At 39.9% G+C, this 23317-nt stretch overlaps 1 protein-coding gene and 1 long non-coding RNA gene across 23 annotated transcripts in view; one reads left to right on the top strand and one right to left on the bottom strand.

Moving 5' to 3' along the window:
• ADAM22 (ADAM metallopeptidase domain 22) overlaps window positions 1–21816 on the bottom strand; it is a 232640-nt gene extending 210824 nt beyond the window's left edge. For 11 of the 22 annotated variants that reach the window (XR_008420609.1, XM_019443229.2, XM_019443231.2 and 8 more), the window contains exons 1-2: window positions 21592–21791; window positions 20966–21126 (exon numbers count right to left, since the gene is read on the bottom strand). Coding sequence is in view for 21 of the 22 variants with exons in the window: in XM_019443229.2 (XP_019298774.2) it covers window positions 20966–21126; window positions 21592–21676 (246 nt within the window). In the remaining variant the exon portion in view is untranslated. Of the gene's footprint in view, window positions 1–20965; window positions 21127–21591 lie in introns of all 22 variants that reach the window. The other 11 variants (XM_019443218.2, XM_019443221.2, XM_019443220.2 and 8 more) reach the window with 7 other exon arrangements.
• LOC109263650 (uncharacterized) lies at window positions 21037–23003 on the top strand. The gene is made up of 2 exons (XR_008420610.1): window positions 21037–21143; window positions 22476–23003. It is a non-coding gene; the product is annotated as an uncharacterized LOC109263650 (long non-coding RNA).
• Window positions 23004–23317: the final 314 nt, after the last annotated feature.

Genomic DNA, 23317 nt, shown 5'->3' with positions numbered 1-23317 from the left:
TTAATTTAAGTCCAAGTTAGTTAACATATAATGTAATAATTATTTCAGGAATAGAATTTAGTGATTCATCACTTACATATAACATCCAGTGCTCATCCCAGCAAGTGCCCTTCTTAATGATCCTCACCCCTTGTGCCCTTTCCCCCACCCAACATCCAGCCAGCAACTCTCAGTTTGTTCTCTGTATTTAAGAGTTTCTTATGGTTTGCTTCCCTCTCTGTTTTTGTATTATTTTTGCTTCTCTTCCCTTGTATGCATTTGTTTGGCATTTTAAATTCCACATATAAGAATGACTAAAAGTTTTATTAAAAGCCACTGAGAGGGGTGCCTGGGTGGCTCAGTCAAGAGCCTATGACTCTTGATTTTGGCTGAGGTCACGATCTCACGGTTCATGGGTTTGAGCCCTGCATTGGGCTCTGCGCTAGGGTTCAGAGCCTGCTTGGGATTCTCTTTCTTCCTCTCTCCCCCTGCCCCTGACCAGCATGCGTGTGCTCTCTCTCTCTCAAAATAAATAAATGAACTTAAAAAAAAAAAAGCCACTGCTAAAAGGGTGAATTTTGTATGCTAAAAGGATGATTTTTATGATACATGAATTATATCCCAAGAAAGCTGTTATCAAAAACTATATTAAAAGTTAGGATTGTTGTCATAAACAAATACAAAGTTTTCACAGAAGAAAAATGGACTTTGTTATAATAACTGCTACTTTCTATAAAATTTTGGAAACAATTTCTTCTTCAATGATCTGTTCCTTTAGATTTTTGCCTTCTGAAGCTCTTCAGATAAAACATGTTTTTATAAAAGAAAATAAAGCAAGCTATTAAAATAGAGCATCTTAATCTCTAATCCAGTTCAACATATAGATTCCAACACTCAGCCTAGTTTAGGAACCAAGAGCCCAACCTTTTATCCCACTGCCCATCAGCCTCTTCATGTCCTGCTTTCCTTCCCTTTCCTCACTTCCTGGCTAGGAACAGCCCTGTGGAGGATAGAGACTACTGAGGTCTGGACTGATGCAGAGAGGCCTCCCATCCCAAAGTAATTAAGATGCATTGTTACTCATTCAATTTTAAGAAAACAAATCCTACCTGATGTTTGAACTAAAACCATGTGAGGGGACAAACAAGAAACAAAATTATACAGCATAGAGCATACAGTCAATGATACTATAATTGCCATGTATGGTGACAGATGGTAGCTACACTTGTGGTAAGCACAGCACAGTGTATCAACTTGTGAAATCATGGGATGCCTGGGTGGCTCAAGTCAGTTGAGCATCAGAATCTGGATTTCAGCTCAGGTCATGATCCCATGATTGTGGGAGCCAGCCCTGCGACGGACTACACCCTGAGTGTGGAGCCTGCTTAAGAATCTCTCTCTCTCTACCCCTCTGCCTGACTCGCATGTTCTGTCTCTAAAATAAAATAAACAAACAAACAAACTTGTGAAAGTGCTATGTTGTACATACCTGGAACTAATGTAATATTGTGTGTCAACTATAACTCAATTAAAGAAAAGAAACATGATTAACTTGTTTTGTTAAATTCCTGGAAAGAATTCAACTACATCAAAGCTGGAACCCACAATTAGCACCAGGGCCCAAACGTTCTAAATACTCGATAGGAGTCACAGCTCTCATGAAACAATCTGAGTAACGCAGTGATTTGAATACACAAGAAACTGGGCACCAATTTCACACCAAGAAATGATCATGATGGAAGCTTAAAAAAAAAAAAAAGTAACATTTATTGAGCTCTTACTATATACCAAATACTCAGCCACAAGCTTTATGTGTATTATCTCCTTTAATCCTCACAACAACATATGAGCTGGGTACTATTCTTGCTCCAGTCTTATTGGTGTAAAAAGTTACAGGCATGCCAAGTTCACACAGTGAGCTAGTGGCAAAGGTAGGCTTTGAGCACACGCAGCCTAATTCTAGAACCTCCAACCCTTAATCACTATCCTATAATGTTTCCAAAAAATTGTATCAGGGACTTATTTCACTACGAATTAAGACTTATTCTTTTCTTTTTTTTTCTTAATGTTTATTTATTTTTGAGACAGAGAGAGACAGAGCATGAACGGGGGAGGGTCAGAGAGAGGGAGACACGGAATCTGAAACAGGCTCCAGGCTCCGAGCTGTCAGCACAGAGCCCGACGCAGGGCTCGAACTCACGGACCGTGAGATCATGACCTGAGCCGAAGTCGGCCACTTAACCGACTGAGCCACCCAGGCACCCCGAATTAAAAAAAAAAAATAGTAGATTCTTATTCTTAAAAAAAAAATAGTAGATTCTGCAGAAATCAAGTAATACACAAATAATTATAAAGAAAAGAATTGATACGGATATCAAAAAAATTATTAATGTTAAAACAAAAGACACAATACAATGAGAATGGATGAGCCATAGTATTTTTTTTTTCATTTTACTTATTTTAGAGACAGAGAACAGAGGAGAGGGACAGAGGTGGGGGGTGGGGGGAGAGGGAGAATATCATAAGCAGGATCCACATTCAGCATGGAGCCCCACGTAGGGCTCGATCCCATGACCCTGGTACATGACCTGAGCCAAAATCAAGACTTGGACACTCAACCGACTGAGCCACCCACGTACCTCATGCCATAATAATTTATAAAAGTATTGGCAATAACCAATAAAAGAAAAGAATCCATAATATATTTTAAATGCCTATAAATTAATAAAAGACAAATATTCTTATAGAAAAATGGCAAAAGTATATGAGTAGACCATTTAGAGGAAGAAATATGATCAGCAAAAATGCTCAATCTCATTAGTCATCAGAGAAATGGGAAGTAAAATAATTACACACCATTCACATCCATAATGTTTTTATAAGTTTTTAAATCTTATGGTTCCAAATGATTATGAAGATGGAGACGTACAGAAATTCTCATGCACTGCCAGGGGACATAAATTGGTATATCACTATGTGATGTGGCATTATGTACAGAAGTTGAGAATGCACAAACCCAAAGAATCAACAATGGCTCTTCAAAATACATGTCCCACAGAAACTCATGCACATGTGTCTATCAATGGTAAATACTGCTTTAAGAGTGAAAACTTGAAAACAATCCACAAATACCACTAATATAAAAAGAAAGAAATGATGGTAAGTTTGTAACATAGAAAGCCAGACAACAATAAAAAAAGAATAAATTCAATTATTTTACCTGTACCAACTTAAGAAACCGAAAGTCAATGTTGATCAAGAAAGAAATAGGTATTAGGAAGAAGAACTGAATGTATATTTTACAACGGAAAAATATAGTACCAGAAGTAAAAAAAAAAAATCCTGGCTGGCCTTAAGCAGCCAGTAATGAAATAGCAGAATGAAGACAATAAAAATATCCAATCTGAAGAAGAGAGAGAAAAACTTCTTTCTTTAAAGTGAGGAGAGCTTCAGATCATGGGATACAATTTCAAAACGTCTAACACATGGATAAATGGAGTCCACATGGAAAAGAGTAAGATAATGGAGGAGGAAGAGGAAATTGAAGAAATAATAGCAGAAAACCTAACAAATTTGGTAGAAGACACAAATTTATAGATTCAACATCTGAATAACCTGTCTTGTTTGTATGTTGTTGAGTTTTAAGTTTACTCTATATATTCTGGGTATTAATCTCTTATCAGATATATGATTTGCAAGTATTTTCTTACATTCTATGTGTTATCTTTTTACTTTATTAATATAGTCGTGATACACACACACACACACACACACACACAAAGAAAGTCAATGGTGAGAAGTACCAAAAGGACATATATGAAACCAAATATGCACATGTAAAAAAACACACAAAATAGTAATATACACTGTTTATGGATAAATATTTATGTAGTTAAAGTATAAAAAGCCAAGAAGGATGCACATTAATTGCAAGATAATGATTTTCCCTGGGAAGGATGGGGAAATGGAAGGCAGGAGAGCATCAACTGAATCTATAATGTTTATTACTTAAAAAAAAAAAACAAACAAACTAGGGCCACCTGGGTGGCTCAGTGGTTAAGTTTCTGACTTGTGCTCAAGTCATGATCTCACAGTTCATGGGTTAGAGCCCCATGTCTGTGCTGACAGCTCAGAGCCTGGAGCCTGCTTCGGATTCTGTGTCTTCCTCTCTCTCTGCCTCTCCTCTGCTCATGTTCTGTCTCTCTCTCAAAAATAAATAAACATTTAAATTTTTTTAAAAAAAACTATTAAATTTGTGTTGATTCTGTATGGTGAGTACAAGTGCCTATCACATAACAAGGAGTTTTAAATTTAAAAAAGCAACAAAAGTTGTCCTAAATAAATTTTCACAAACACCTTCACACGGTCGATTTTGTAGACTCCACATAACAGCCAAGGGATGAATAGCACAAGCACAGAGATGTCTCTAATACTACGGCCAGAAGAACTACAAGAAACAAAAATTAATGTTTCTGAAAGCTGCAGGGAGCTTCACATTGACTCAACCTTCTGAAACCTTTTTATTTTTATTATTGAGAGAATGAGACAATGAGCGAGAGTATGTACAAGTGGGGGAGGAGCAGAGAGAGAGGGAGAGAGAGAATCCCAAGCAGGCTCTGCGCTGTCAGTGCAGAGCTCAACTCGGGGCTCCATCTCATGAACTGTATGAGATCATGACCTGAGCCGAAATCAAGAGTGAGCCACCCAGGCACCCCAACCTCTTAAAACCTAAACCAGAGCTGTTCAAAGAAGACCTGCCTTATAGGTATCAGGCTCACCACCAGGAATCCTATAGGTCAGATCATGACCCATTAGAGGGCTCTGAAATCACTGTAGTGCACCACAGCCAGCATTTTTTAGAAAATAACAGAGTAGAATGCGGCCCCCGGGTGGCTCAGTCATTCGAGTGTCCCACTCTTGACTTGATCAGGTCATGATCACATGGTTTGTGGGATCAAGCCCCACGTTGGCTTCTGAGCTGATGGTGTAGAACCTTCTTGGGATTTTTTCTCTCTCCCTCTCTCTCTCTATCCCTCCCATGTACATTCTCTCTCAAAATAAATGGATAAGCTTTATAAAAAAAAAAAAAAGTAAAAAAAAAAAAAGAACAGAGTACAATGAAAAGTATACTACTGCATGTATTAAGGATAAGTATTTTTCAGGACACACTTGTTTTGGTATTTGGTGTGTTTGTGTTTTCACATGTTCACATAAAAACTTCTACACAAATGCTCATAGAATTATGCAGAATTCCCAAAAAGTAAAAACAACCCAAATCTCTATCAAGATGAATGAATAAGAGAATATTATTTAGCAATACAAAGGAATGAAGTAACACCTCATGCTATAACATGGATAAATCTTGGAAATACTATGCTGAGTAAAAGAAGTCACTCGTAATCATACACAGTGTATTATTCCATTTATATGAAATGTCTAGAACAGACAAATCTACAGAGACAGAAAGTAGATGGTTGCCTAGGGGTGAGGATGGGGGTAGGCAGTGTGGGAGAGTTTGGGAGATTGTATGGACTTTGTGAGGTGATGAAAACATTTTAAAGTTGACAGTGGGGGTCGTTGCATTACTGTTTGAATATACTAGTAAACTTTGAGTTGTAAACAATTGTTAAGTGGATGAATTATATGGTATGTAAATTATAATCCAATAAATCTCTTATTAAAATATATACATACAGGGGCACCTGGGTGGCTCAGCTGGTTGAGCATCTGACTCTTGATTTCAGCTCGGGTCATGGTCTCACGGTTCATGGGATGGAGTCCCGTGTCAGGCTTTGCACCGACAGAGTGGAGCCTGCTTGAGACTCTCTCTCTCTCCTCTCTCTCTGTCCCTCCCCAACTCGTGCTTTCTCAAAAAATAAATTAATTAAAAATTATATATGTACACAATTAAAATATACATAATTTTGTTCCAGAGATTACACTGGGGCCACTCAAGTCATGAAAACTGTTAGAGTTCATTTCTATGGGCCAGCTACTTGATCCTAATATTTTGATGTGGGACCTCCCCACCACCATATGCCTCTATTTTCTTTTCTGGTCTTTAACCTACTTTTAGATCGTTCATTCACACTAAGCTATGAGTGCTTAAAAACAGCACAGAGTGCCATCCATCCCTCTCTGAGGTCTCTACTTATACTAAAGAAACTATTCTCTAGTGGTGTTTATTTTTTGTTAGGACACTTTTTAATGTTTATTTTTATTATTTATTTTGAGAGAGAGAATACAAGCAGGGGAAGGGCAGAGAGAGAGGGAGAAAGACAATTCCAAGCAGGCTCCATGCTATCACCACAAACCCCGATGCAGGGTTCAATCCTAAGAACTAAGAGATCATTACCTGAACTGAAACCAAGAGTTGGAAGATTAACCGACTAAGCCACCCAGGTGCCCTTGTAGTGGTGTTTATTCGGATTTAAGGCAGATGTGCAGAGCTTTTTGAGTCATGGAGATTTCATGGAGTAATAGTATTATATAGATATTATCTATATCTACCTCCTAAGAAACAAAGAAAGTAAATCTTTTATATTAACTTGTTAGGCCATAAAATGGTGTAGTAAACATTGGGGGCGAGGCAAAAATAAAGATAAAATAATAGACAAGGAAGTATCTGGGACTTAGTTAAAGGGAAACAAAAGACCATGTGTTGTACTTAGTTCAAAAACCCAATTTAAAAAATCAAAATTATCAAAATTCCAAGAATAAATATCAAGGGAACTCCTTGGTTGAATTATGTCACATGAGTTTAGATCCATCAAAAACACTACATGGTCACTCTCCCAGAAGACATGCATCATTGTCTTAAAGAAAATGCAGCTCCAGGCACCAAATGGCAAACTCTGGTGAATAAAGTCACACACAAAGGTTAAACGGCTTGGATTTATTTTTGTTGGGGGAGATGAGGCTATAAACTGACATGAATGATTTTGTCACAGCGATTAAGGCTGCAGAGAGATGGCAGGCAGCCTCACGTGCCGGAATGTCAGTGTGCCAACCACTGTCCAAGTTCCCGCTGCCTTCTCTCTCCTTCCCATCACAGCCCTGCCTTTCCTCATAAACCTCGCTTCGAATGTGAAGCAAGAGCGACAGCCATTTCAGTTCAGATGCTCACAGTGACGGGATCCTCACAGAACCTGGGCATGCCATCTACAGGGTGTCTCTGTAGGGTGAGCAAGAATAGTTGCGGGAGGAAGAGGAACAAAGAGATCACAGATAAGGCAAAGTCCATGGCTCCTCTCGAGCTCATCCCAACAAAAGATTTTAATAATCTCAGGGAAAGAACTACTCTAACCATTGGAAATAAATCAAAAGTACGTAAAATCGTAACATAAATGGTCACAGAACTTTTCCCTGCAACTTTGAGACAGAAAATTGAAACAAAGCCAAAATATTTGCTGAGCATCAACTATACGTCAGGCACAACAAGAAGCAGTGAACGAACAACAGTAAATTTGAATGACAAAGTCCCAGACCAACATTATTCAGTCTAATTCATGGGGACACCTTCTATTAACACACCCAAGTTTTCAATGCCCCAGTCCCCCACCCCACACACCAACACACACATAAGCAGGAATAATTTTATGACCAGCCTCTGAGGCAAGTTTTACTATACCTGCAAAAGTGCCTCATCATTTCTTAATACTGAGTCTGAATCCTGTGGCAATGCAGTGATGGGTCATTCTAGAAGACTCTGAGAGGCACATGCTGAGCAACTATGGAGGGTGGACTGAGCACATAACTCAGAGTTGAAATCCAGGGAATGAAGAGCAATGAGAACAAACAGAAAAACGATTTTAGGAAGGCAATTAGTCCAGCAGTAAAAAGCAGAAGGGGCACTTCACTCCATGTCCAAAGAAAAGAAGGAATGAGAGACGACTGAAGGGAAACAAAAGAAACAAACAGAAAAAAGAAAAGCCATACCCAACCCCTGCCCAAAAAAAGTTTTAAAGATAAGTAGTAAAACGGAAAGCTTGTTGAACTATAACACATTTTCCAAATCGCAAAATAATCAAGTCCAGCAATGTGCAGCAGGGATGGGTCCTAACACTGAATGTAAATAACCTTTCAGAGACTTGTTTTTTCTTTAGTTGCTAAGAGAAAAAGAGGAACTTGACAGAAATAGAGTAGGGGAGAAATAAAAAATAAACCATGGTCATGGGGAAAGTGAACAGAGGAAGACTAGGCTCACGGGAAAACAATAAATGGAAAGAGGCAACAGGAAAGTGCCCAAACTTGTACTGAGAGATGAAGAGAAAGAAATAACCGACCAGGGAAAACCTAACCTAATAACAGGGGTCTGGGGACATGGCATCAATGATTTCATCCAGCCAACATCTGCTTGTTGAGCACTAGGTACAGGGAGCCATGTACAAGGCTGTGTGTCAACACTGGGAAGAAATAAAAATGAAGATGAGGATACATGCCTTCGCCCCTTGTTTTTTCTGTACAATGAAATTAATGTAAAATAATTTTTACCCCATCACCCTAAGAAAACTGCAAACTTCACGATTTCATCATCAGAACATATAGGAAATGTCCTAAATATCTCATTAATCAATGACTTCACATTGATTTCACATGAAACTGGTTAAGCTATAAATTAATAGTATTCTCCCTTCATTAATTCTGAGTACGTTGTCTATGCAAGATGATTAAGAACCGTAAGAACATCATGCTAAACTTACTTCAGAAATTAAATGAGACTTTTCAGTATCTCAGCACCAATAATATTTTTCTTCCTGTTTTACCCTAGAAAATCCTGAAAACCAACAAAAATTGTTATACCGTGGTTTGAAATACCTTATCTCAAGTCACCCTCCCAGGCAGAAATTGCTTCACCTTTGGTGACCACAATGAACACTACTTGAATTTTGCCCACCTTCTTATCAATATCTGTCCAAGATTTAAGGTACTTTTATGTACCTTTTGTACATTTACAATGTACATTTACAGCTAAACTAATGTAACATTTACAGCTAAACTAGATGTACAAAGTCCTAAAGTGTGAACACAATTTTGCGGTTCTGAATCTAAATTTTCATCACCTTCAGTGATGTTTAAGTTTTTATCAAAATAAATAAAAATCTTCCTAAGAAATGATGGCTTAATTATTTTACATAACAGTACATTTGTAAATGCATCTGTAAAAACCAAATTCCCATTCTTCTTATTAAACATTATCTAAACTTTTTTGAAAGTTTAGGTAATGAAACTTGAAAGCACATGCAAGTACTCATAACTAGTGCTAACTCCATATAATTCCAAACTCACCACGAAAATAACCCACTATTTATAGAAACAGAGACTGATACTGTCACCAGCAACATCCCACGATGGACCTCAAGACCTGACCTTTATTGCATAGATCCACCGACCTTTGTCCCACATTTTCCTTAAGTTCTTCTTTCCAACTTATCTTTTAACAGGCAAAGGACCTCACAGCAACCCATGATGGAAACCGAAACGACTTTCTCAAGCAGTAACAACTGTCCTAAGAGTTCCAGCCTGCCCAGACCACCCAGACCAGTTTGAGCTCAACCACCAACTCACATCTGTGCACATGGACCATGGAGCGACTGACAGGTACCTCTGCCTTGTTATAATGCTAAAATCTCTGCCCCAAAAGGAGCACAAACCTCATTAACATTACACACAATGTGTGTATAGGCTTGTTTCTCTAAGGCACATGCGTGACTTCACGCCTACCTCCACATCCAAGGACAAAACGCCCCTTTCTGAATATTCTCCCTAACCCTAAATAAAAGGAACCCATTCACCGTTGCTCAGAGGGTCATGGCTTTGGAAGATATTCCCTGTGACCTCCTCACTTGCTGCAAGTCAAGTTTCCTTTGTGCAACAACTCTACCCAGTGTAGTTCCTATCAATAACTCACCAAGGAGTGCACTACATTAGTTTGATTACAATACTAAAATTATCCACGTCAGTAAAATAAATGTTCCAAATAGCTACTGCAAAACAACTCTTCAATCATTAACATACCTTTATTTAATGCATACCACATGGCATTCAAAATGAGCCTGTTGCTCATTTTGTACAAACAAAGTGTGATTTTTCAGAGTATATAAAGCCATAAATCTTTAAGCCTCATCTCTTGACCCAGGAGAAGCAGAGTCCACGGTCTGAACTATGCATAATGGGGCAGAGTGAGCCCGGGAAAGCCCTCTCCCATCAGTCTTCAGACCTTTAAAAAACACCAACAAAGATGGGGCGCCTGGGTGGCTCAGTTGGTTGAGCGTCCGACTTCAGCTCAGGTCATGATCTCACAGCTCGTGAGTTCAAGCCCCACACTGGGCTCTGTGCTGGCAGCTCGGAGCCTGGAGCCTGCTTCTGCTTCTGTGTCTCCCTCTCTCTCTGCCCCTAACCCACTCGCATTCTGTCTCTCTCTCTAAAATAAACATTAAAAATAAAAAAATAAAAAATAAAAGACCAACAAACAGTAAGATGGAGGAAGAAGAAGAAAGCAGGAAGAAGGAATAAAGAAGGATAAGAATAGGAAGAAGAGGAAAGAAAAAAAGACAAGGAGAAGTGAGGAAGAAGAAGAAGGGAAATGGTTCTTCCCTCTGAAACAAAAACTTAAAACTCATGTGAGGATGAAAATGATCGCTGGTGCCATGAGAGACAGGTCAGGCTAAAAAACACTCCGTTTCCTTAAAAACACAAGCTCTAAATCAAGAGTGGAGCCGATCACTAAAACCTGGATGTGAGATTAAAAACTTAGATTGTGCCTCAGTCTGTTTCAGGTAGCTCTCTCTAGTTGGGACCCATCTGGCACAGTGCACCTAATATCTTCTCCCTGTAACTGCGTTGTGATTTCCCTGAGCTTTACCACCACACTTCTACCCACACCCTGTTCCTGCCCATGTTCTGATGACCCTAGACAGTTGTCTTCAGACAACTGCTCCCTCAGGCTACTTTAGATTAATTGACAGCTCATTATGCCCACTGAGGATCCATAGCTGGGTTCCTGGCCAGACCCCTGACAGTGTATTCTAAAGGCATTAAAAATCCACTTGAGAATTCACAGAAATCTACAGAACTAGTTTTTGTCAAGTGCCAGCTCTTTCTACAGCATCTTGCTACCTAGTCCAAAGAATGAGAAACCACTTAAAGTTTGAGCTGTGACCAGCGGTGCCAAATCACATGTACCCGCCTGACTCCCAACCTTCTGACCTCACTAGTGGGGGAGTGGGAGGGTGGGGGGAGGGGAATGGAGGCAATTTCTCCCAACCAAGCCTATAAAAGAAGTAAACTGGAAAAAAAATAAAATAAGAAGAAGAGCAATTGACCGACTAGAGATAAAGGCTAGAGACATGAGTTAGTGCCAAGTAGAATAAGGAGTCTAAGAAAACTGTCAGCCAGGAGTTCTCCTGCCTCAGGTAGAAAATGTTAAAGCCACTTGCAAAATGTGAGCTCTTGAGGCCCATCTTCAGGAAAGCCTCATTGATTTCTCATTCTTCCAAAAACGGTTATCTAATGTTCTTTACTTGGGAAAAAAAAAAAAAAAAGAAAAAAAAATGCAGCAAAAGGGCAACTACTGCTCAGTGCTAACTAAAATGCCCTGGTACAAAATTGATTTTTAAAAAGGAGAAAAATGTTGATCTACCCTTGCTGATACATGTATATGATTCTGAAAAACCTCTTCAACATAAACAAACAGATTGTGGGGGGTGGGGGCCAGGGGGTGGATTAAGTTGTTTATTCCTTCTCTTCCCAGTTATAACTGCTGGTATTTCTTGGTCATGGTATGGCATTTTTTATTTTCAAAATCAAATTACATCTAATAGTCTGCTCTAGGGAAGACAAAACAGATTTTGATCTTAAAAGCAACTCAAATGATGAAATCAGAAATAAAGGACAACTAGAAGTCTAAAATCATTTTTATATATGAAGTATTTATATTCTAAAAATACAGCACACTGATAAGTAAAAAATAAAAACACAGCACACTGAACTCTATTTTAATTATGTGTAAAAGAGTTACAATTATCGAAGGGGGCTATAAATTCAATATTTAAAGACTAACATTTATTCATGTATTCATTATTTTATACCATACCAAGTTTCAAAGAGGACTTGAGGATGTTTACATGGACACTTACAAGATATTATAAGAAAAACTTATAATGAGAACTTATATTATGAGAAAACTTATATTATGAGAAAATTGGAGGGAAAGGAAAATTTATCACTTCAAGAAATATTTATTAAGTACCTACTCTGTGCCAGGCACTGGGCTAGGCAGTGGAGATGTGTGGTGAACAAACAGACAAGATCACTATTGTCATACACAATTCTCGTAGTTTATATTCCAGGGATGGCACACTGGAGGAACGACAATAAACAAGCCAATCATTAAAAAGAATGTCAAGTGCTGACAAGTGCTGGGAAGACAAGAGAGTAACATGATGTGATAGGGGGTGGGTGGACCACTTTAGGCAAGCAGACAGAGGAAACCTCTAAGATTACTTTCCCTAAGCCTGAATACAGATATGACGTTTCATATTGACAAATTATCACGAGTCAAGAGATATTTCAGATGACTCTTGAGCTGAAATGGGTGCTGATGAGCTAGGATAGAGCTGGAATGAAAACTCAGGCTATGACTCTGGCTTGGAGGAGGGCACAATTTGCCTCTAAACTTCTGGCGTCCCACCCAAGGAAGGAAACAATTACATGACAAATCTCTCCTCTTGGTCCTGATGAGGCACCATCCATAATGTTTTCCCCAGACTTCAATTAATACTGTAACTGGTTTCTCAGGAATAATTCTTACAATGTCCTTTAAAATATCCTTTTGAAAAGGTCTGATAAATTATTGAAGAGGTGAGTGATGCAAATAAGAAAACTGATCCCAATTCAGATACAAATTCTTGTGACTAACTTAAATCCAGACAGATTTAAGATGAAAAAAAAATCTCTTAAATCTTAAGGATACACAGAGCTCCTTGACCCTGCGTGCAAATTGGAATCCACTGGGGAGATTTTTTTTTTTTTTTCATTACCCAGAATCCCGGTAGGTGAGGCCAGCACCCTATGGAGGAACAGAGGATAGTTCCCCATAAATAGTTTCTTCCCTCCCCCATAAAGAGTTTTTTCTGAGTTTCTGGAAGATAAAACTCCAAGTACTGAGTACAGATATTCTATGCTGTTGTTTAGATGTAGACTCAAATATGTCTATGTGGCTAAAAGAATATCTGAGGTAGAAACAGAAATTATATCCACTTCTAGAAATGAAGACATGTAACAAGTGCTAAACACGACATCGATTCACACCTGAATGAAGTTAGCAAGGGAGGAGACATGAGCAGAACCAAGAGTTTCTCAAAGAAATGTGAGGATGATTCCACCACAGAGATGAATGGGTAACTACATGTTAAATAAGTAGCATATATTACAGAAGGATTATTTTATTTGGATCTCTAACATTTTCTTTGAGAATTCTTCTCCTAATACTACTGCTTCCTGGTTGTATGACCTTGGGCAGGTTAATTAGCTTCCTTAAGCCTCAGTAGCCTCATCTATAAAATGGATATAATATCTACCTCATAATGATAATACATGTAAATCACTCATCACAGTGCCTGGTACATGCTACATATTCAATAAATATTCATTCTTCTTTTTCATTTCCTTCCCTTAATATTTGCTTTCTAGGGCTTTTATTACCAAAATAAATGTGTATACTTATTGTTACATGAAAGCATGACTAGATGCTCACAGAAGCTATCATTTTGGTTATTAATGATTATGTATCGCTTTTCCCTGAAAGCTTTGATATTTGGAACTCTGGAGCTACTTGCTCTGTGAAGCTACAAAAGATATTCTGTATCTTTTCCTTTGGAGAAAGGTAAGGGTATCGATCCCTGTTTAGCATTTGTTTCTGTTTTATGAAACTTTGACCACAAAAGAATATACATAATTTTGGTACTGACTGTTGAATATTAAAATCTTCAAATTACACAGAAAGATTATAACAATAAGTATACACATGCAATTCCAAACTAGAACATGACCCTTGAAGAGGTGTTTTTCATCTTTTAAATGTTAAATATCTTTATATAGTCCATTCTCATTCTCAAATTAGTAGAAATGATGCATTCCTACTGTTTCTGCAAGCTGCAAAAAACATAAGGTTCCAACGGGACCAAATGTAAGAAAGCTTTGATCTCACTGCCATTGAACGACATCTAAAGAAATGTTGGTGGCCTCCTGCCATAAAGCCAGTTAAGCATAGTGGTTAAGCCCAGGCAGTGCAGTGGAGTTAAAGTACCTGGGTTTAATCCTTTCTCAGCTACCTACCGGCTTTGTGGTTTGACAGCTGATAAGTACTACCTGTCACGTGATTCTTGTGGGACTGCAATGAGTTAATGTGCACCAAGTACTAAGAAAACTGTTGGGTACATAAAAACTAACCACATAAGTTATTGTATTTAAGTATGTTAGTGTACATTATAACATATATGATAATACTACTATAAGCACTTCTCTCTTTTCCTTATTTGTTTCCTTCCTCCTTGTCACCACTCTCCTTACCATCCTTTCCTCTTCTGCTCACTCCCCTCCTTTTATTAACATCCTTTTTCCCTTTGGAGCTTATCCATGAAATATAATGATAAATGTGGCCTTATCTCAGCCCCACTGGAGCTACTGAGAGCTAGTGACCTTACAGACTACTGCTCTCAATGAACCATGACAAGAAAGCAGGCCTCCCTCCATGTATAGACTTAGAAAGGGCTTTATCACTAAAAATGACAGAATACTTCACATTCTTTGAAAGTTGAGAAAGCAAACAAAACTAAGAACGATTTTTACCAAGCCATAAGCTCTTAGAGTCATTCACAGTTTTTCAGGTATAAATGTAAAGAAGTGAAGAGAGGGGCGCCTGGATGGCTCCATCAGTTAAGCGTCCGACTTCAGCTCAAGTCATGATCTCACAGTTCGTGGGTTAGAGCCCCGCATCTCGCTCTGTGCTGACAGCTCAGAGCCTGGAGCCTGCTTCAGATTCTGTGTCTCCCTCTCTCTGCCTCTCTCCCACTCGTACTCTGTCTCTCTCAAAAATAAGTAAAACGTTAAAAAAATAAAAAATAAAAAAAAAAGAAGTGATGAGAGATGGGTTCTTTTTGTATGCAGTGAGATCATTAGGCATAATTTCAAAGATGCCCCAAACATACATATACAAATTGGGATCTCACAGAGTAAAAACAAGACTTAAAGAAAACTCCCACAATTCTGAATACCATTTCTTTTAACAATTTAATTGTAAGGGAAGGATGTTGGTAGGAGAATTAAAAAAAAAAAAAATGTGGTAGGAAATGTCTCCTTCCTATTTATAGCAGAACAAACTTTTTACTGGTGGCAAAACTTTATCAATATTGAGCTACTTAGGTTTAACAAATGCCCATTAAGAAAAAAAAAAAAATGCTTGTGCTATCCTTGCAAAATACTCCCAAAGCTATAATTCCTAGGAGCCCTTTTTTTGCCAGAGAAGCAGTACCGCAGACAATTTACCGTGAAGCTGACTCAGTGCTCCCAAGTGAAACAGCACAATTTTAACTACAGCTCATCCATGCTTAGGCACATGTATAAATATACTCATAAAAATGGAGCACACTAGAGGCACTTGGGTGGCTCAGTTGGTTGAGTGCCCGACTTCAGCTCAGGTCATGATCTCGCCGCCGCCGTTCCTGAGTTCAGGCCCCCCCACTGGGCTCTCTGCTGTCAGTGCAGAGACCACTTTGGATCCTCTGTCTCCCTCTCTCTCTGCGCCACTTTCTCTCTCTCTCAAAAGTAAATAAGCCTTTTAAAAAAATGGGAGCACATGACTACTTACCATCTTGCTATACCATCTGGCATTACTGATTATCAAAAGTATGATAATTTACAGATCTGTGTTTTTGGTACCTGACTACTTGAGAAGCTACAACACTATCCAGGGAAAGAGACAGAGAAATGAGTAGCCCAACTACTCACTGAAAGCAAAGACTTATGATAAAAAGAAATTCTGCTATTTATAGAGAAATATCAATGGGTGAAAAATAAATAATTGAAAATATATGGGGTGAACACATGACAAAATAAACCACCAAATAACTTATCTTTGATGTTACAGTAAATCTGTCCTGCTTGGCTAGCCAAAAAAAAAAAAAAAAAAAAAAAAAGGAACCATTAAGGTGCTTTTTCTTTTTTTAAGAAATTTTTTTTAATGTTTTTTATTTATTTTTGAAGGAAAGAGAGAGACAGAGCATGGGCTGGGGAGGAGCAGAGAGAGAGGGAGACACAGAATTTGAAGCAGGCTCCAGGCTCTGAGCTGTCAGCACAGATCCGACATGGGGCTCGAACTCACGGACCGTGAGATCATGACCTGAGCCGAAATCGTACGCCTAACCGACTGAGCCACCCAGGTGCCCCTAAGGTGATTTTTCTTAAAAATAGCAATTAAATGATTATCAGTTATCAGTATCAAACCATCAATAAGGCTCAGGAGGCACTATCTTGCCCATATGGATGCCCAGTTAAAAAAGTTTTATCTATTTATCTGCAAACACCCAATTCCTTCAGCACAAATCACTTCAAGGCAGAAGAAAGAAAGACTGAATAATGTGAATATTCTAGTTCCCTGTTCTATTTTACAGGACTGAAATTATCTCAGACTAGGTATACTAGTCTTGAGGTACCTTGAGGTACCAAGGTATACAGACTTGAGGATACCAAGGTTACCCACAATCAAACATGGTTTCTTGGACTATCATTTCTAGAACCTGATGGCAAAATAACCTTTCATTATGGGTTGATCATCACACTTGGGATAAAAACAAAGTATGCATTCAAGTAACTAACTGGACAGGTAATAAAGAAATCTTTTACAACTTGGACTCATCAACAGAATTATTATTTCACACCAATCATATTGCCAGTATTTCCCCAAAACTGAAATAAAAATTTCTTTTAAAAATATCAGTATTCTGTGGCACTTGGGTGGCTCAGTCAGTTAGGCATCTGACTTTGGCTCGGGTCATGATCTCACAGTTCATGAATTCAAGCCCCTTTGGGCTCTGTGCTGATAGTTCGGTACCTGGAGCCAGCTTCAGATTCTCTGACTCCCTCTCTCTCTGCCCCTCCCCTGCTCATGCTCTGTTCTCTTGTCTCTCGAAAAATAAATAAACATTAAAAAAGTAATAATTTGAGTATTCTTTTCCATTCAGTGGTTAAAAACTGAAACAAGGACACATTAAGAGTAAAATTAAGGTGTTTTATACCATCATAGTTCTTGTGAGCTTCCTGAAACATTAAGTGATACGTTACTGGTTTCCTTACTGTAGATCAATGACTTTATCTTACCAGGTGTGAAGTAATTCCTGAATTAGGTTAGATGACCTATAAGGTCTCCACCATCTCCAGGACTGTCAGATTCCACTTACTTATGTAAATTTTAGTAATGTGTAATTTACTTCTGGGAATGTGTTACATTCAGGTAATTAGGGCACCATTTTGCATTAAAGTGATGTCATAAAGTTTCTAAATAGTACTCAAGCAGCCTGAGGGAGTAAATGTTATTTAACAAAAACTCATATAATGCTTACAATATACCCAGCATTGCTCTAAATGCCTTATAAACTCATTTATATGGTGTTTTCAGTTTACTAACTAAATTCTTAGGAAGCTAACGAGTATGTGAATTAGCATTTACCAATAAATTAAAGTGAACAACCACTTGAACTTACCCTGTGAAATTAAAATTATTCATTTCTAACAATTAGGACCATCCCACAGTATCATGAGTCTGGTCAGTAAACTCTCCTTACTAAAGTCCTTCAATTGCCTTTGGGACAAAGTCCAAACTGCTCCACAAATCATGAAGGTACTGCAGCATTTACTCTCTGCTTTCCTGTTTTGGCTCATCTGTCCCCTAAATCCTATTTGCACCTAACAAAAAAGTGTCCTAATTCCCAAATGTCCATGTACTTCTGCCCCTTTGGTTTGACATGCGCATCCCCTTCCTTTAATCTGGCCCATTTCAGCCTCAAAACACAGCTAAGACAGCACCTCCCCGTGAAAGCCCACCCTGCCTGCTCACCTGGGTTAAACACTGTCTTCACTGCCTCCAAAGCTTTCTGTGATCACCTCCAGAAACTCACACAGAAGGGCAGAGTATAACTGCTTATCCATTCATGCACGTTCCCACTTGTCTATAAATTCCTTAAAGGTTTGAAGTGTGTCTCTTACCTCTAAATCCCCAGAGCCTTGTACAAAAATTGGTACACAGTATGAGCTCAAGTAAATAAGTGCCTTTTAAATACACAAACCAACAAATGATTATATAAGCTTTGCAGGCTGATAGGAAGGCATCCCAATTTTATTTCTGAAGAAGAAAGGAAATTACTAAAAAATATCTATGGGTAGCTAAGATGCCATAAATTTTATCTATTTAATTACCAAAGAAATAACAAGGGCCAAATATAATCAGCTTGAGTTTTTAGATCCAATGCCAGCTCTCAATGAATCTAAAAATGCAGGAACACTCCTGAGTTCCCTAACTGTAGGAAAATTTGGCATATGGCAACTAAGTCTTTACAACTGTAACTGCCAGATTCAGATCTAGCAGTCAGCGATTTCTAACTGTAGTTTAAGGAGCACGGTAAAATGCAACAGCCCCCCAGGTGATACAGACATCCAACCAGGTGTTCGGTATATAACTTACTACGTGCCAGGCACTGAGGTAACTACTTGTAATAATTACTTTGATGGTAAGACAGTAGACAGTATCTTCACTTCCAATCCTGACTTGAATAAACAATCTATTCATGCTGTTCAACCTAAATCATACCAGTTCATCCATACCTCACCAAAAGCCAGAGTCATTCTTCCTAACTGTGAGTTTTATTATTTTAAGAAGAAACTGCACAGGCCCAAGGTATCTTCTACCCCAAGTGGAAAGGCCAATGAACCAAAAAACTGCCGAAGTGGTGCTCCATAAATAGGAGAAAAGAAGGAGGACTGGCCTGTTTTCCAAAAGTGGTGGTCTTTCACCAACATAGTGAAGGGCAGAGGGTACCTGAAGACATTACCAGCATATGGCAGAGATGTGGGAGTTTCCAATTCTAAAATTTTCTTTTTCTATATTTCTACTTCTGTCTCCCTCCTCTCCGAGAAAGACTTTGTGATCTGTTTTAAAGCACTGGCTATATCAGCAAAAATTCAGGCTGAGAAACTACAGGATGAAAGACCCCCTGTCTTCAATGAATAAATCGTAAGGAAAAAATGAAGGAAACAGAAGGGGGTAAATTATGCATTAAAGAGACTCAAAAAAATAAACTAATTGCAGTCTATAGACATCATTTGGGTCCTGGATCAAACAAACAAACTTAAATGTATACATATTATATTTACATATATTTATCTAATATACTTAAATATATTTTACATATTTATAATATTTATGTATTAGGTATAATAACAGGGTTACATTCTTTCTTGAAAGAATCCTTTTAGAAGTACAGAGTGAATTTTTTATGAATGAAATGATCTGATCTGCCTCAAATACAAGAAGGGGAAGAAAACAGGTAGGAGACAGATGAAACAAGACTGGCTATGAGTTGCTAATTGTTGAAGCATTATGTATTTATTCTAATATTCATTCATTATAACATTCTATTTTGCATATGTATGTGAAATTTTTCCTAAGCAAAAGTTGTAAATGAGTGTGAGAACATTCCTCCACAGAAATAATTCTCATTTATTGAAAAATAAGAGTGTCCCCTGTTTCTTCAGTTTTACTATGAAAACAAGTCAAAATGAAAGAGAAGAGGTATTTATCAAACAATTCAAATAATGGAAATCTTCATTAAAGCTTGGCACACTGGACTTTCTACCACAGTGCTCAAACTTTAATGGATATTAGTGTAGCCCTTTAAATTAATTTCTTATATGAAAATTTCAACAGAGCTAAGCATTGGCATTTTTATGATTTATATGGCATTTTTCTGCTTCCACATATTTTACAGAAATAGAGCAAATATTTTGACTATCACAGCTACAACATACATCTTGAAGTATTAATAAATGTATTTACACACGTGAAAATGTTCAGCTGCCTTTAGGTCAGCAAAATTTACAACATTTTCAACCACACGAACAAGCTCTACCTTAATATGTACTTACAGGTGAATAAACTGCTTGCCATACAAAATACAAAAATTGCTTAGAGAGCCCTGAAATAATTACTTAAATTAGCAAGTAAGTTCAAAATAATTTTCAGGCATTATCTGTGGGCATGTGATATTGATCTAAATATGGGTAAATGGAATAAACTTAGATTTTTTTTAACATAGTTTATAAATGCCCAAAAAACAAAAGGACTCAAATTATGCCAAAGGACCATTGCCAGTGAAGAAATGGAGGAGGAGAGGCCTTTCCTGAAACGTGGAGGTGAATGGGTACATCTCTGGTGTCCATAAATCGAGTGAGCTGAGAACCCTGCAGGTTAGCTTATTTTTACAGTTTGAGTTTAGTTAGGGATGTCTAGGCTTGTCTTTCCATTTTTTCTACGGTACCAACCTTGGTTTAAATCACGTATAAAGTCTTTTTGAGGACTAAAACAACCACAACAATAATGATGATGCAAACCCTGCCCACACATTACATCCTTTCTTGCCTATGCATGTTTTTTTGCCTGCCGGAGGTGAGAGGGTCTCCGCCCCCCCCGCTCAGGCTACCGCACTGCCGAAGACATCCCGCACAAACTCCTCTCTAGCAAAGCTCCGGCCTGTGGTGCTTTGAGGGGTTTGTCCCCCCTCCCTTCTTTTTCGCACTGGGAGCGCCATGCACGACTCGCACTAGGGCTGCGCTCCTTCCACCGAAGACACTGCATCTCCAGGGCGACGGAGAGCAAACGTGGGGTCAGGGTGGGCCAGGCCGCGCCCGGGCCCACCCCCTGGACCGCGCCTCTCACCTGCCCGCCGCCGGGGTGGCCCCGCACCCGCGTGTCGAGCGCGTCGTGTCCAGTTTCGTCTTCACCGCCCGAGCGGTAGAGGAGCCGGAGTGGCACGATGCTCTGGCGCTCCAGGAAGCGGTTTTCGTTCCTCCTCTCCAGCTCCGTCAACGAGGCGTCTCCTCCAGGCAGGACGAGGGTAAGGAGGGAGCGGGGAGAAAAGGAGAAAATAATGACCCTGACCCACACGCGTGTCTCCTGCGGTCCGACGTCTTCTGTAGGAAAATCCCACCGCCCCCTCCCTCCAGGTCCCTCTATCTGGGAAGGACGCAGAGACACCAGCCGGAGAGCCTTGGACCAGCTCATCTGAGATCATCCAGGATCGGGGCCCAGAAGCACAGCACCCCTTTCCCATCCTCCGCATTCCGCTTCTTCAGAAGAGGAAAAACATGCATTTGACCGAAGGCTTCTAATGCATCTGCGCGCCCCCACACATGTATTTTTGCTTCACTTCTCACCACCCTTCTAAATAAAAAAATCTCCCCGCGCACTCGGGAAACGGGCATGCCCGTTTCCAGTGCGCTTGAGGGCTGCAAAGACTCCTGGAAAATGGTACGTCCCTAAGCCACACAGGGTGGCGAACTTACCTGCCCGACCGCAGCGCGCCGGGGGGCAGGTCCCCAGGGCGCAGAGCAGCAAGAAGGGCACGGACGCAGCCGCCGCCGCCTGCATGGTGCTGCCGTCAGCCCGCCTCGTTCGAGACGCTCAGCTAGCTCCTCATGCCTCGGCAGCAGGGTCCGGCTCCCTCCGCCCGCGCCCCCCGGCTCTCCTCGGCCACCCCCTCCCAGCCCCGGACCGTGCTGCGGCGGCCGTGGCGCTGCAGCCTCCGCCGCGGCGCTGCCTCAGTGCTGCATTGTGCTCCGCGGGTGCTTCCGCTGGCGGGGGGAGCGAGCGAGTGCTGCATTGGGCGGTTGACTGTAGCTAAGTGGATTCTAGCGCCTCCCACCTCATCCCATGGCAAAGGCTCTGGCGGGCGACGAGCGCTCGGCAGGGAGCGAGCGCCTGGTGCACTCGCCCCCCGCGCGCACGGGCAGGGGCGCGCGCAGGAGAGTCAGCTGGGAAATGTAGTTCTCCGCGTCCCGCTCCTCTCCACTGCGGTGCGGACGGTAGCGACTTTCGGGACCACGAGATCCTCCATAGCCGAAGACCGGAGGGAGGAAAAGGGCAGGAGAAAGAGAGGTCATCCCCGCAGGCCTCCTGGCACCGAAATATCCAACTATGCCGCTGGATACAGTATTCCTCCACTCCGTACATCCTCAATAATGTTTTTCAAAGAGTTACTGGTTACATTATTAACGGGGAATCACTCCCTCAAGAGAACATGCTAAGTTCATCATTCATCGAATACTGATTGAGGACCTACTGTATGGCCCGGTGGTTAAGAACGAGGATACAACCGTGAAAGACATGAGTGTAAGAGGCATGTGCTCTAAGATACAGTTGAGTAAATACTGTTGTTTTTTTTTTACAGGACGGTGTGAAAGTGCCCGACAGTGCTTAGAGGAGCATCGTTAACTCAGCCAGGGGAGTCAAGGGAGAACATCAAGAAGCTCTACTGGAAGGATGTCTTGAATATAGCCCAAGTCTCCAGGATATTTTGTTCTTTCTCTGATCTCTGCCTGTCTCAAACCTGTTTGTGAAAACCAGACTTGGGGAACTCTACTTTCTCAGGCTGCTTATTCCATTTTTCTCTAATTCCAAATGTTAGAAACTCTTTTGAGGATAAGACAGTAATACAATACATACAATTCAGTAATTAGTTATCACCGTAATTAACACTTGTGTAGTATGATACAGTTTTTCTGGGGTCACATATAATGTCGTTTGATCTTCGGGTCAGCAATTTAATAAGTGTTATTATTCCCATTTCAGAGAGGAGGAAATTAAGGCTTAGAGCTGCACCTTCTAAATACTGCAACCACTAGCTACATGTAACTATTTAAATTTAAATTAATTAAAAGTAAATAAAATTTAAAATTCTATTCCTCAGTCACACTAACCACATTTCTTGTGCTGCATTTGGCTAGCAGCTACTGTATTGTAGAGCAAGAATATGGGGTATTTCCATCATTGCAGACAGTTCTATTGGACCACAGTGGTTTGGGGAACTTAAATGATTTCCTAAGTTCCCGTGGCTTGTTATAGAGTAGACTGGATATCCTGCTTTCAAATCTGAGTCTATTTCCACATCTTCCTGGTCAAACCCGTGTTTTTGTCACCTCCATCCTGATTCTGGTCCTGTAAAACATGCACAAGAATCTTCCACGTGATGTTCTTTGAAGATGTTTTTCCTTCCCCCGTGGGCAAAAATTC

Source organism: Panthera pardus, unplaced genomic scaffold (genome assembly GCF_024362965.1).
Source record: "Panthera pardus isolate Hobbes unplaced genomic scaffold, ASM2436296v1 HiC_scaffold_8, whole genome shotgun sequence".
Lineage (NCBI taxonomy): Eukaryota > Metazoa > Chordata > Mammalia > Carnivora > Felidae > Panthera > Panthera pardus.
Note: the sequence above shows the minus strand (reverse complement) of the source record. Positions and strands in the feature narration are given on the sequence as shown.